The 12,383-nt window shown below is 48.5% G+C and overlaps 1 protein-coding gene across 1 annotated transcript in view; it reads right to left on the reverse strand.

Moving 5' to 3' along the window:
- UCKL1 (uridine-cytidine kinase 1 like 1) overlaps nucleotides 1–7,636 on the reverse strand; it is an 84,717-nt gene extending 77,081 nt beyond the window's left edge. Inside the window, exon 1 of the mRNA XM_081196283.1 lies at nucleotides 7,511–7,636. Within this exon, the coding sequence (XP_081052409.1) occupies nucleotides 7,511–7,590 (80 nt within the window). The 5' untranslated portion in view covers nucleotides 7,591–7,636. The remainder of the gene's footprint in view (nucleotides 1–7,510) is intronic.
- Nucleotides 7,637–12,383: the final 4,747 nt, after the last annotated feature.

Genomic DNA, 12,383 nt, shown 5'->3' on the forward strand with positions numbered 1-12,383 from the left:
GGCAGCTTGGCACCAACCGCAAAAGATAAGCAAGGCGTGTTTGCCTAGGCTAATGGTTTATATTGAAAGCAGCGGTGTCCAAATAAGAGTGGGCGGAAAGGACGCTGTCTTGTTCAACGGCACATTAATCTCAGCAAATGCTCTGGTTCTCATGAAGGGATTCAAGCTGTGGCTCAAAGCTTGAGTCACAAAGGGTCCGCGAGGGTCATCTAGCCCAACCCTCTGGCCCAGGCAATGTAGGAATCTTTCACCCAATATTGGGCTTCTACCCGTGCCCCTGAGACTAAGAGAATCTCGTGCTTTTAGACTGAGCTATCTGGGCTGCAATAGGGACACGGGTGGCGCCGTGGGTTAAACCACAGAGCCTAGGACTTGCCGATCAGAAGGTTGGCAGTTCGAATCCCTGCAACAGGGTGAGCTCCCGTTGCTCAGTCCCTGCTCCTGCCAACCTAGCAGTTTGAAAGCACATCAAAGTGCAAGTAGATAAATAGGTACCGTTCTGGCGGGAAGGTAAACGGCGCTTCCGTGTGCTGCTCTGGTTCACCAGAAGCGGCTTAGTTATGCTGGCCACATGACCTGGAAGCTGTCTGCGGACAAATGCCGGCTCCCTCGGCCTATAGAGCGAGATGAGCGCGCAACCCCAGAGTTAGTCACGACTGGACCTAATGGTCAGGGGTCCCTTTGCCTTTACCTTTTATCTGGGCTGCAACCCACATCAGAATGCATGTAGAGGCTCGCATGTCTCCTTGCTAGAAAATTTTTTAAATAAAAATACAATTCCCTGCAAAAAGAAACTTAGCTGTCCAGGAGAAGGGCTGAGATGCTAGCTTTCTATGAGGTGGGGAAATGGTGTATGGCCAGTAATGCAAACCCTACTGGCAATATGAAGTGGTACTGCCAGGACACCAGTTTACTATTTCAGTGAGAACTAGGTCTCTGTTTCAGGGATCAACTTATATTTTCTTGGGCATCGCTGCCTTCTCCAGACAGTGCTCTAGAGGCCGGGAGAAAGCCTTTTCACCCCACAAACTGACCACTTCACAGCTTCTGCAATCCATATGAAGCTGGTGCCATCCAGTGGTAGCTTTACATGCGAGATCTCCATGCATGTAGCTATAGATGGGCCATCACATCCATACACCGAGAGAACAATATTGCATGGCGTCTGCCTCTCATTTACGACTTGGAAATATCCCTCCCCCTTTCCGAGCAAACGCAGTTGAAAAATTGCGAAGGGCCAAACAAAACCGATCTGTTTACAGGATCTGTCCAGAGGCCTGCCAGCGTCTCTGCTCTGCTCCCGCTGCCAAAAAGCAAGTATTGAAAATAAGCCAGCAGCAGGGGAATGCGATTGCATGCTTTGGTAAGAGAAACAATATCCAGGAACACTTGTTTCCAAAGTCGTTCTCGCAGTCACAGAGACTCGGCATGCTTTCTCAGAAGGCCCATAGCATGCAATGGGTCTTACTTCCAGGGTAGGGTACATGGCTGAATCCAAGCCTAAGATTGCAGTAAGGTAACCATGCCAATAATAATAATAATAGTAATTTATTATTTATACCCCGCCTATCTGGCTGGGTCTCCCCAGCCACTCTGGGCAGCTTCCAACAAAACATTAAAATACAATAACCTATTAAACATTAAAAGCTTCCCTAAACAGGGCTGCCTTTGGATGTCTTCTAAAAGTTTGGTAGTTATTTTTCTCTTTGACATCTGCTGGGAGGGTGTTCCACAGGGCGGGTGCCACTACCGAGAAGGCCCTCTGCCTGGTTCCCTGTAACTTGGCTTCTCGCAGGGAGGGAACCGCCAGAAGGCCCTCGGAGCTGGGCCTCAGTGTCCGGGCAGAACGATGGGGGGTGGAGACGCTCCTTCAGGTTTACTGGACCGAGGCTGTTTAGGGCTTTAAAGGTCAGCACCAACACTTTGAATTGTGCTCGGAAACGTACTGGGAGCCAGTGTAGGTCTTTCAAGACCGGTGTTATGTGGTCTCAATGGCCGCTCCCAGTCATTACCTACAATGGGCCTACCTTGAGTAGGGCAAGCATTGGACACAGGCCTTCGTTGCCTTTAGAGTAGGCAGCATGGCCATTCAGTGCATAGAACCATCAGTGCATATGTCACACTCTTGTCAATAAGACCAAAACACAGCCCTCCTAGTCTCAAGTGCCAACAATCTGAATTTCAACAGTGAATGGAAGAGGGGAGAAGCAAGGAAGCTTTCCTTGGAGCAGAACTGCAAGAACTGAAACATCTTAAAGGAACTTTTCAGGGCGATCCACCGGGAGGAAGATCTCCTGCACAACGCCTGCTAAACCAGAGGGGATTCATGGGCGGCTGGGCTCCAGCAGACCCCCGGTTTGTTCCAGCATGGCTTGTTTCAGAGAGATGTTCCATATGGACTGGGAACTTGGAGGCTCATTGGAGCTCCACCCAATCTATCAACGGGCTATTTTTAACTGAACTGCGTGGAATTCAGAAATTACCCCTCAAGGAAACGCTTCCGTTTTCAAGGATGTTGCTCCCCCCCCCCAGCATTCAAATTGCAGGCTATTGTTGCTTAGAAAAATGTGTTTTTTTCCCCAGATAGCGGACCTGCCAGGATTTGGAGCGACGCCTTGAAAATGTATTTACACGAAAACCATGGGAGATAAGCTTTGGGTTCTTTTTCCTTTTAAAAGCCGAACGTTCTTGAGAAACTGGATTCCTTTCCCGTACAACACATCCTTCTCTTCTTCCGTAGTGCAACATATACCCTGCCTACCTCGCAGGCTTGTTGTCAGGCTAAGAGAGTGCTCTCTGGAGAGGAAGGGCTGGAGGAATAATAGGTCCATACTGTAACTCAGCAGGAAGTTAGTCAATGGTTTAGCATTAGTTTCTGGAAAGCACTGACATTTTAGCCCAGTTGCTGGTCTTCCCCTGCCCTCCACACACCTGTGCAGCTGTTCAAAATATTGCACGAACCCAGATATGGAGGCTGGGAGTGCCTCCATCGAGATCCTGGGGCCTGAGGCCATTTTCTCAAACAAATATCTGAAAGTTTTCCTCCCTACAGTCCCTCTGGGGTGCTAAGATTGGCAGAGGGGGCCATCTTACTAGTTCCGCTGCCCTCAGAGGCTGGGGGGTGGCTTGGGAGAGGGCCTTCTCTGTGGCGGCCCCTAAGCTGTGCAAGAAAGTTATGTGCTTTATACAGTGGACACTCGGGTTGCGAACGTGATCCGTGCGGGATGCACGTTCACAACCCATGTCTGCACGCACACGGGTTGTGATTTGGTGCTTCTGCGCATATGCAAAGCCTAATTCGGCGCTTTTGAGTATGCGCGACTGCCAAAACCCGGAAGTAACCCGTTCTGGTACTTTCAGGTTTCGGCAGTCTGCAACCCGAAAAAACACAACCTGAAGAGTACGCAACATGAGGTATGACTGTAAATATTCTCTAAAAACAGTTATGTTCATTGCTTTTTCAGAAAAAAATGGCATGTTATTTTTCTGCAGCTGGGGTGATGTTGAGCCTTCTCATTTCACCTCTGTTTGTGGGGATTTTATTTATTAAATATAGCACAGCACCGTCACATGCGTGACAAATCCCTTAGAAATATGATTTTATTTGGTGGCATCTGTAAATACAAAAAAAAGGGGGTGGGAGGGAATTGCCTATCTCATTCATTGCACCATGCAAGCTGTATTTGATTCCCCGGTTGTAGATTCATAATTGCATCATTTTCATTCACTCTTGATATTACTTTTTCTTTTGACTTCATTATCTAAAGCTCTTCTCGTTGAACTTAGTTGTTTTGCCTTTCTCTTTGTGTGTGTTGTCTGTTTTTTGCCATTCAGATATATTCTTTGTATGTATGTATACAGAGACGGACAAACTCCCAGAGAACTGGCATCATGCTGGAAGCTTCCTCTTTTTAAACTTTGGGTATGCCTTTGGCTTGTTGGCCAAAATGTGCAACTCCAGAGCCCTGTGCGTGATATTCAGGACAACATCACAGGTGTTTTCGAAAACAGCCAGGCGTGCAAGTCAGCAACAGGTTAAAACTGCCCATGCTTCTCAGAGGGCTAATCCCCACAGTGGATTAAATTCCAGACCTACAGCGGCAAAACAAAGAAAAAGCCCAGCCCAGCTAACAGTGTTAGGAATTCAGATATATAAGCTAATCGCCAAATGGCACCTTAAACCTAGGTTACAGACACAAAAAAGGAATGTCTAGGCAGCTTTTCGTGGTGAAATTTACCATTATTATTTTTTATTAATAATTTCATTTTTATACCACTTTATATTTTAAAGGGGAAAAATCTCAAAGCGGTTTACAACGCATGAAAACATCAAATGAAACAATCCAGAAGTAAACAAATTCAAGCTTCAATGAAAATACTGTATTTTTCCGTGTATAAGACTAGGTTTTTCCCCTAAAAAATAATGTCAAAAATTAGGGGGCGTCTTATACACAGATACATCTCCCCCCATTTTCTTAAATCTGAGTCCCCCCAAAATAGGGGGCCTCTTATACATGGGGGCGTCTTATAGACTGAAACATACAGCATTTCAGATCCTTCTCTAAGTGACATTTGGCTTTTCCCCATATTGATTCACTTGCTTGATTTATAGAGCTGGCCCACAGCAGAATAACTCCAGGAAGGCAGTGTGGTGTAGAGGTTAGAGTGTCGGACTAGGACATGGAAGATCAGGGTTCAAATCCCCACCCAGCCATGAAGTTTCACTGGGTGATCTTGGAGTCGGTAGCAACCTCTTAACCTAACTCACAGGGTCATTGTGCGGATTAACTGAGGATGGGAGGTGAACCATGTTTCACACTGAGCTATGAATGCAACATAGGATGCGGGTGGTGCTCTGGGTTAAACCACAGAGCCTAGTACTTGCTGATCAGAAGGTCGTGGTTTGTATCCCCACGACGGGGTGAGCTCCCGTTGCTCGGGCCCTGCTCCTGCCAACCTAGCATTTCGAAAGCATGTCAAAGTGCAAGTAGATAAATAGGTATCGCTCCGGCAGGAAGGTAAACAGCGTTTCCGTGCGCTGCTCTGGTTTGCCAGAAGCAGCTTAGTCATGCTGGCCACATGACCCGGAAGCTGTACGCCGGCTCCCTTGGCCAATAAAGCCAGAGTCGGTCACGACTGGACCTAATGGTCAGGGGTCCCTTTACCTTTACCTAGGGGCCCAATCTGGACAGTTCTGCCAGGGGCACAAGATCACTCAGCTACGGCTCTGGTGTGAAGAGAGTTTGCGGCAACAGAAAGAGCAATGTTTGACCTCGTCGGTGGTCAGTATTATTTGCTTGTTTAAACGCCTATCCTATCCCAAAGGTCATCACCGGATGAGGACAATGATAAATACAAGCACTCAAAACTTGCAAACACAATTCAAAGGGTGTTAAGTCTGCTGTAGTGAAAACAATCTTGGGGCACTGTAAAGACGAACAGATTTTAATAAGTGTGCTGATGAATTGGGCCCTGGTCTGCAAAAAGTTTAATCCGTAATAAAATTGACTAGTCTTTAAGGCAGTGTTTCCCAACCGGTGTTCCGCGGCACACTACTGTGCCGTGAGACATCGGCTGGTGTGCCGTGGGAGGGAGGCGGGCGAGTCGGGCGGCGAGAGGCGGCGGCGGCGAGGATCCGCGTCGAGCCGGGGGCGGCTCTGCGGTGGTGGTGCCGAGCGGCGGGGCAGCGCGTGCAAAAGGGAGGAGCGCGAGACAGCGGAGGAGGAGGAGGCCGGCATGTCCGGGCAGCAGCAGCAACAGCAGCAGCAGCAACTCCCGCCGCCGCCCCCTCCTCCGCCCGCTATCGCCGCCACCACCACAACAGCCGCCGCCGCCTCAGCTGCCGCCGTCCCTCAGTCCCTCGCTCTGCTGCCTCCTCCCACCCCGGCAAGGGGGAGGGAAAAAACTTTCACTTTTGTGCGTCCCTCCCGGCGTGACGCTGCGCGCTGACGTCACGGGGCGGGGCTTTAATGGTGGTGTGCCGCGAGATTTTTTTCCGGTAAACAGGTGTGCCGTTGCCCAAAAACGTTTGGGAAACACTGCTTTAAGGTGTCAAAAGTGCCTCGTTGTTTTTGACATGTTATGCGAAATTCAGGTCTCCTAACCTGTCTAAATCTCTCCTTCTGCCTAAATTCCTCTTCTTCCTAGGCCCTTCAAGAAGCTATCTGCACACACCATTCACCCCCCCCCAATAAAGTATTTCAGGGGGCCAGCCCCCCAAGAAAGTTGACTGGCATTGCCATTCAAATGGTGTATGTGGATTGTGATCCGTTATATGGGGCAGGGCTTACCCGCCTCCCCCCCCTTCAAATATTTTATCCAAGTTGTCATCCTGACTGCTGCCCCCACCTTGTACTTCTCTGCCAAGGCACCCAAAGGTGCCTGCATGCCTCACTCAGACACCCCAGGGAGCGTGTGAGCCACAGGTGAGAGACGTGTTTTTGGGTGCCCCTCTGGGCCTCCTTCCTTGGCAAGCACCAGGGGGACCAACTTGAATAAAAGATTGAGGAGGGCAGGTAAACCCCACCCCATGTAATCAATCACATGACGCAGTGCATGCACATCATTTGAATGGCAATGCCCATCAACTCGGGGGGCATTTTATTTTTTGGGGGGGCCAAAGGGACCTTGGCCCCTAGGAGTTGGTTCCTATGGTAGAGACCAGGCATCCCCAAACTCAGCCCTCCAGCTGTTTTGGGACTACAATTCTCACTGGCCCTGTTAGCTAGGGATGATGGGAGTTGTAGTCCTAAAACAGCTGGAGGGCCGAGTTTGGGGATGTCTGGTAAGAGGCCAAACTCGCCAACTCCGTTGTATGCCCCCAGTGGGCTCCTAGTCTTCCCACATAGTTCAGTCACTAGATCATGAAACTCTAAACCTCAAGGCTGTGGGTTCGAGCCCCAGGTCGGCCCAAATGATTCCTGGCTGGGGGGTTGGACAAGATGACCCTCATGGTACCTTCCAACTCCATGACCACTGAGCCCTTCCACATGCCAACTCCTGAAACCCAAAGAGAGGCGGTGCTCAGGTGCGCAAAGGAAGGTGCCAGGGCGCAAACGAAATATTTGAGCCCCCTCCCTCCAAGCTGATAGGCAAGGCCATTCAAATGGTGTACCTGCGCCACAATTATGTGAGTGGGACAGGGCTTACCTCTCCCCCCTCCCCGATGTTTTATTCCAGTGGGCACCCTTGCGTCACTTTAATTCGGCATTCTCTGCGCCAATGGGCAGTCGCTCTCCTGATGGGATCCGCTCCCCGCAAATCCCGGGAGGTGCCGGGGATTGAACCCGGGACCATCCGCGCAGAAGGCGAGCGAGCTCAGCCCGGCCGGGGCTCCGTTTTCCGCGCATCCAGCCGCCCCGGGCGCCCTTCGCAACCAGGCGCAACGGAGCGCGCCTCTCCCCGGGGAACCCCCGTGCGGGAAGAAGCACCGGGGCTCGCTCCCTCCCTCCCTCCTTCCCCCCCCACCCAAAGGTGCGCGTCTGCCAAAGGGGGGGGTCTCTCCCCTTACCTGTCGCCCCCGAGATCCCTGCCTCCCGCTTCGCTCTCCGCCGTCCCGCGCCCCGCATCCGCGGCGGTTGCTGCAGCCATTGCGCCTCGCGATCAGCTGTTCGGAGCGCGGAGCGGGGAGAGGCAGAGGGAGACAGAGGGGGGGGCGAAGCGGAGGCGCGCCGCGCGGCACCATGGGAGTTGTAGTTCTCCAGGCGTGCCCGGCTCCCCCGATACGATGGCAAGAGGGAGCGCGAGGACTACAAGCACCCGGAAGCTTTGCTGTCCGGTGCACGACGGGAACTGTAGTTTTGTTGCGCCTTGGGAGAGTCTCCAAAGCAGAGCTTTAGGCAAAGGGAGAGAATAGAAACTGAAAGAGTTCGGCCTTTGCAGAGGAATTAGTTGGGCAGAAGAGAATAATAGAAGTCTAGATTTGGAAGGCAGCACGAGGGTCATCGCTAATCCAAGCGCCTTTCTTTTTTACCAACGCGGGATTCGAACCCAGGACCCTAAGACGAAGCGTCTCCTGCTCTGCCGACTGAGCTACGTGGGTGCTTCTTGGTTCCAAAGGACAGATCGGCCCATCATCGCCCGACATTACTTCTGCTTAGATAAATGCCAATGTCAAGCAGTTTATCGTTCTGCATTTTTAGAAAGGGCTGAGCTTAAAAAGATAGTTAGAGCTTTAGCCACCTATGTACATTTTCTCAGAAATAAGATCCACTTAAGTCAGTGGGGCTTACTCCTAGGAAAGCGTGACCTCACCCATGGGCATAGTCAAGGCGGGCAGAGGGCATGGGCGGAGCTGCCTCCCCCCAGATCAAGTAAAACAATAGAAATACTTAACTAACTGACCAATCACGTCGGTTCTCCCCCCCCCCCCAATCCTGGCTATGCCCATGTGTGGGGGGGGAGCGTGCCCCCCATAACAAAAAAATCAATACAAATCTGAGGCTCTACCCATTTGCATAGCCAAGGGGGGTGGGGGCAGGGAGGCAGCTCCCCCCCCCTTAGATCCACAAATACTATCGAAAAGCATAGAAAGTGCTCAGTTATCTGATGTTCTGCCCCTCCAGCAGAAGCCTGCCCCCCTCAATGTCCTATTTACGGGGTATTTTTACCTGTGATTTCCCAAGAAAGCTCAACAGCTTTGATTTCCTAAAAAAAAAAAAGCTCCCCCCCCCAATGCTAGCTACGCCCATGGTTCTACTCCTAACAAAAGCCCAGCCCCCCTAACAAAAAGCCTGGCTGTGCCCAGGGCCTTACCCATCAGTGGCATGGCCCCCGGCTGCCTCCACAAACGTTACCCAATTTCAGACGGAAAACTGTTCTTTACTCCTGACTTTAAATAATGTGCTTTTTATATGAGAGCAAGGCGTTTTCTCTCTCACTGCCACCTTAATTTTTTCACCACCGATGCAGCCTTGGAGCAGTCCTTATCTCGGAGCAAACTGAAACTATTACCGTATTTTTTGCTCTATAAGACTCACTTTTTCCCTCCTAAAAAGTAAGGGGAAATGTGTGTGCGTCTTATGGAGCGAATGCAGGCTGCGCAGTTATCCCAGAAGCCAGAACAGCAAGAGGGATTGCTGCTTTCACTGCGCAGCGCTCCCTCTTGCTGTTCTGGCTTCTGAGATTCAGAATATTTTTTTTCTTGTTTTCCTCCTCCAAAAACTAGGTGCGTCCTATAGTGCGAAAAATACGGGTAGTTTGATTAGCCTTTGTCCAGCTTCCAGCTACCACCTCTCTTTCTGGCATTCCTTGAAATTGCCTCCCATTGTTTGCCTTTCTCATCCAGGCGCAAACATTCCCAAGGCCAGCGGAGGATGACCCCCTGTTTCCTATTGAAATACCTGCTTACCTGGATCTGAAAATCTCCACATGATTCCCAAAAGGTAGCCAGGTTATCGATTATATACAATGAATGGAAAAGGATGTTTGAAATCACTTTTGTAAAAACCAAACCAAACCAGAAGCTTTTCCTTTGGGAATTATAGGGACAGAACTACCTGCTACTTGCCCAAAAAATGGAAAAGAAGCAGAAGTCCCAGCAAAGGAAGAATGGATACAAAAACGTATGGAATATGCAGAAATGGAGAAACTTACAGGAAGAATAAGAAAACAAGAAAACAAACTTTTTAATAAAGGAATGGAAATGGTTGATTGAATATTTGCAGATAAATTGCCAACAGATAAAAACATTGGCGGGATTATTGTAATAACCTGCAGTTTCATAAGAGTATATATTTAAGGTAGATGATTAAATGAGTAAATTAAATGAATTTGGATATGCAGGAGATATTTAAAAATAAATGTTAAGGAACCGCAGAAGGAGGGGAAAGGAGGTCAGACTTTGAAATGTTAGATTGATTGTAAACTAACAAAATGTATAAACTTGAAAAGTATAAATAAAAACTTGGAAAACAAAACAAAAGGTAGCCAGGTTACTTATTGCAAGGAGCCTTGGGCCGTATAACAAATCTGTGAATCAATAATAATAATAATAATAATAATAATAATAATAATAATAATAATAATAATAATAATAATAATAATTTATTTATACCCCGCCCTTCCCGGTTCAAAAACTGGGCTCAGGGCGGTTAACAACAAATTTAAAACACTTAATTATAAAAGCAGCATAAAATACAGTATAAAAACATGAATAACAATAAAATTCAAAAATCAATTAGATAATCCCCAGGGCTAGCTGGCTGAATTGGTCCTAATTGGGCCAGCGAGGAGGCCAGGGGAGAATTAGCTGTGGAGTCTTTATAAAAGGGGAGGGGGAGGGAAGAGAAGGGAAGGGAAATAAAAGATCAGGCTGAATTCAAATGAAAGGCCAGGCAGAATAGCTCTGTCTTACAGGCCCGGAGGAAGAAGGTTAAATCCTGAAGGGACAGAGTATTCCACCAGGTCGGAGCCATCACTGAAAAGGCCCTGGCCCTGCAAGACTCTTTCGTCCTTGGGAATGGTTTATGCTTTGCTTGGCATTACAGATCTCAAACCTGGGTCAAGAAGATGAGTAGATTTCTTATCAGCAGGGAGATGGCAGAGCCCCTCTCCCCCCCCCCGCCCCCTTGCTGAATCTGAGCGTGCTGGCTTTGGTGGAGTACTGTTAGGTCCCCTGCGCCAGTGTCTTTAATTCTCACCTGCAGCACCAACTTGCTTTGAATCACAGAACTGTAGTTGGAGGGCACTCCAGGGGTCATCTAGTCCAACCCCCTGCAGTGCAGGAATATCAACTAGGCTAGTACAATGGCAGAGCAGCTGCTTTGCAGGCAGAAAGTCTCAGGTTCCATCATAAGGCAGCTTCTTATTTTCCTAGGCCGCTAAATCTCAGCAAGGATGTTCCTAAGGAAGAGAGCCACCAAAACCGAAAAAGGATATTAACTAGGATTTATATATTGTAATGTTTGAAGTATGAATTTGGAATTATTGATTATGAAAAGTATTTTTCTCTTCATTATTTTTTCTTTTAATTTTCATCTTTCTTCTTTTCTAGTCTACATTCTGGAAAACTGTGTAGATAAATGTTTTTATATATGCTTATGTTTTGTTTCTATTTCTTTTTTTCCTTTTCATTTTTTGGTAACATCTAATAAAATTTAATGTTAAAAAAAACAAAAAAAGGATATAGAAAGATCTATCCAACCTCGTCATCTGGAAATTATGTATGAAAGCTGTCAAAAACCAGGCTCACATAACGCCTGAGACCAGATAGCTCAGTTGGTTAGAGCATGGTGCTGATAATGCCATGGTTGCAGGTTTGATTCCCTGCATGGGACAGCTGCATATTCCTGCGTCATGGGGTTGGATTACATCAGGGGTCAGCAAACCTTTTCAACAGGGGGCTGGCCCACTGTCCCTCAGACCATGTGGGGGGGGGGGCGGACTATATTTTGAAAGGAAAAAAATGAACGAATTCCTATGCCCCACAGATAACCCAGAGATGCATTTTAAATAAAAGGACACATTCTACTCATGTTAAAACACACTGATTCCCAGACCATCCGTGGGCCGGATTTAGAAGGCGATTGGGCTGGATCCGGCCCCTTGGCCTTAGTTTGCCTACCCGTGGATTACATGAACCTCCAGGTGCCTTCCACTTCTAGGATTCTATGAATAATAATAATAATAATAATAATAATAATAATAATAATAATTTATTATATATACCCTGCCCATCTGGCTGGGTCCCCCCAGCCACTCTGGGCGGCTTCCAACAGAATATTAAAATACAATAGTCTGTTAAACATTAAAAGCTTCCCTAAGCAGGGCTGCCTTCATATCTCTTCTAAAAGTCTGGTAGTTGTTTTTCTCTTTGACATCTGATGGGAGGGCATTCCACAGGGTGGGCGCCACCACCGAGAAGGCCCTCCACCTGATTCCCTGTAACCCCATTTCTCGCAATGAGGGAACCGCCAGAAGGCCCTCGGCGCTGGACCTCAGTGTCCGGGCAGAACGATGGAGGTGGAGATGCTCCTTCAGGTATACTGGACTGAGGCCGTATGAACCGTACACCAAGCCACTCACTCTGGAAGCTGGGGGGTGGGGTGATTAGCCCCGAGTTTGGTGGCATCATCTGGTCCCACAGTCATTTTTTTCTGACCAGTTTGGCCAAGATTTTGCCAATTTGGGTTGCAACGGGGGGGGGGGGGGAGAAGCAAACAAGCGCTGCATCTGCTGTTGCTCCATCTTTTCCATTGCCACCAAAATCGCTGAGACCTTCTCGGCTGGGGGCAGGAATAGAATTGTGTTCTTTGGAGGGCTGGCTGCTCTAAGCCTCCACAGCTTGTTGGACCATGGAAAAAGCGCTTGCGCAATGAACTTCTTTCCATTCTGGATGATTCAAGCTAAGTCACCATCACGGGTTAGTTTGTCGTGGAACTTGA

Source organism: Podarcis bocagei (genome assembly GCF_964188305.1).
Source record: "Podarcis bocagei genome assembly, chromosome: 5".
Taxonomy (NCBI): Eukaryota; Metazoa; Chordata; class Lepidosauria; order Squamata; family Lacertidae; genus Podarcis; species Podarcis bocagei.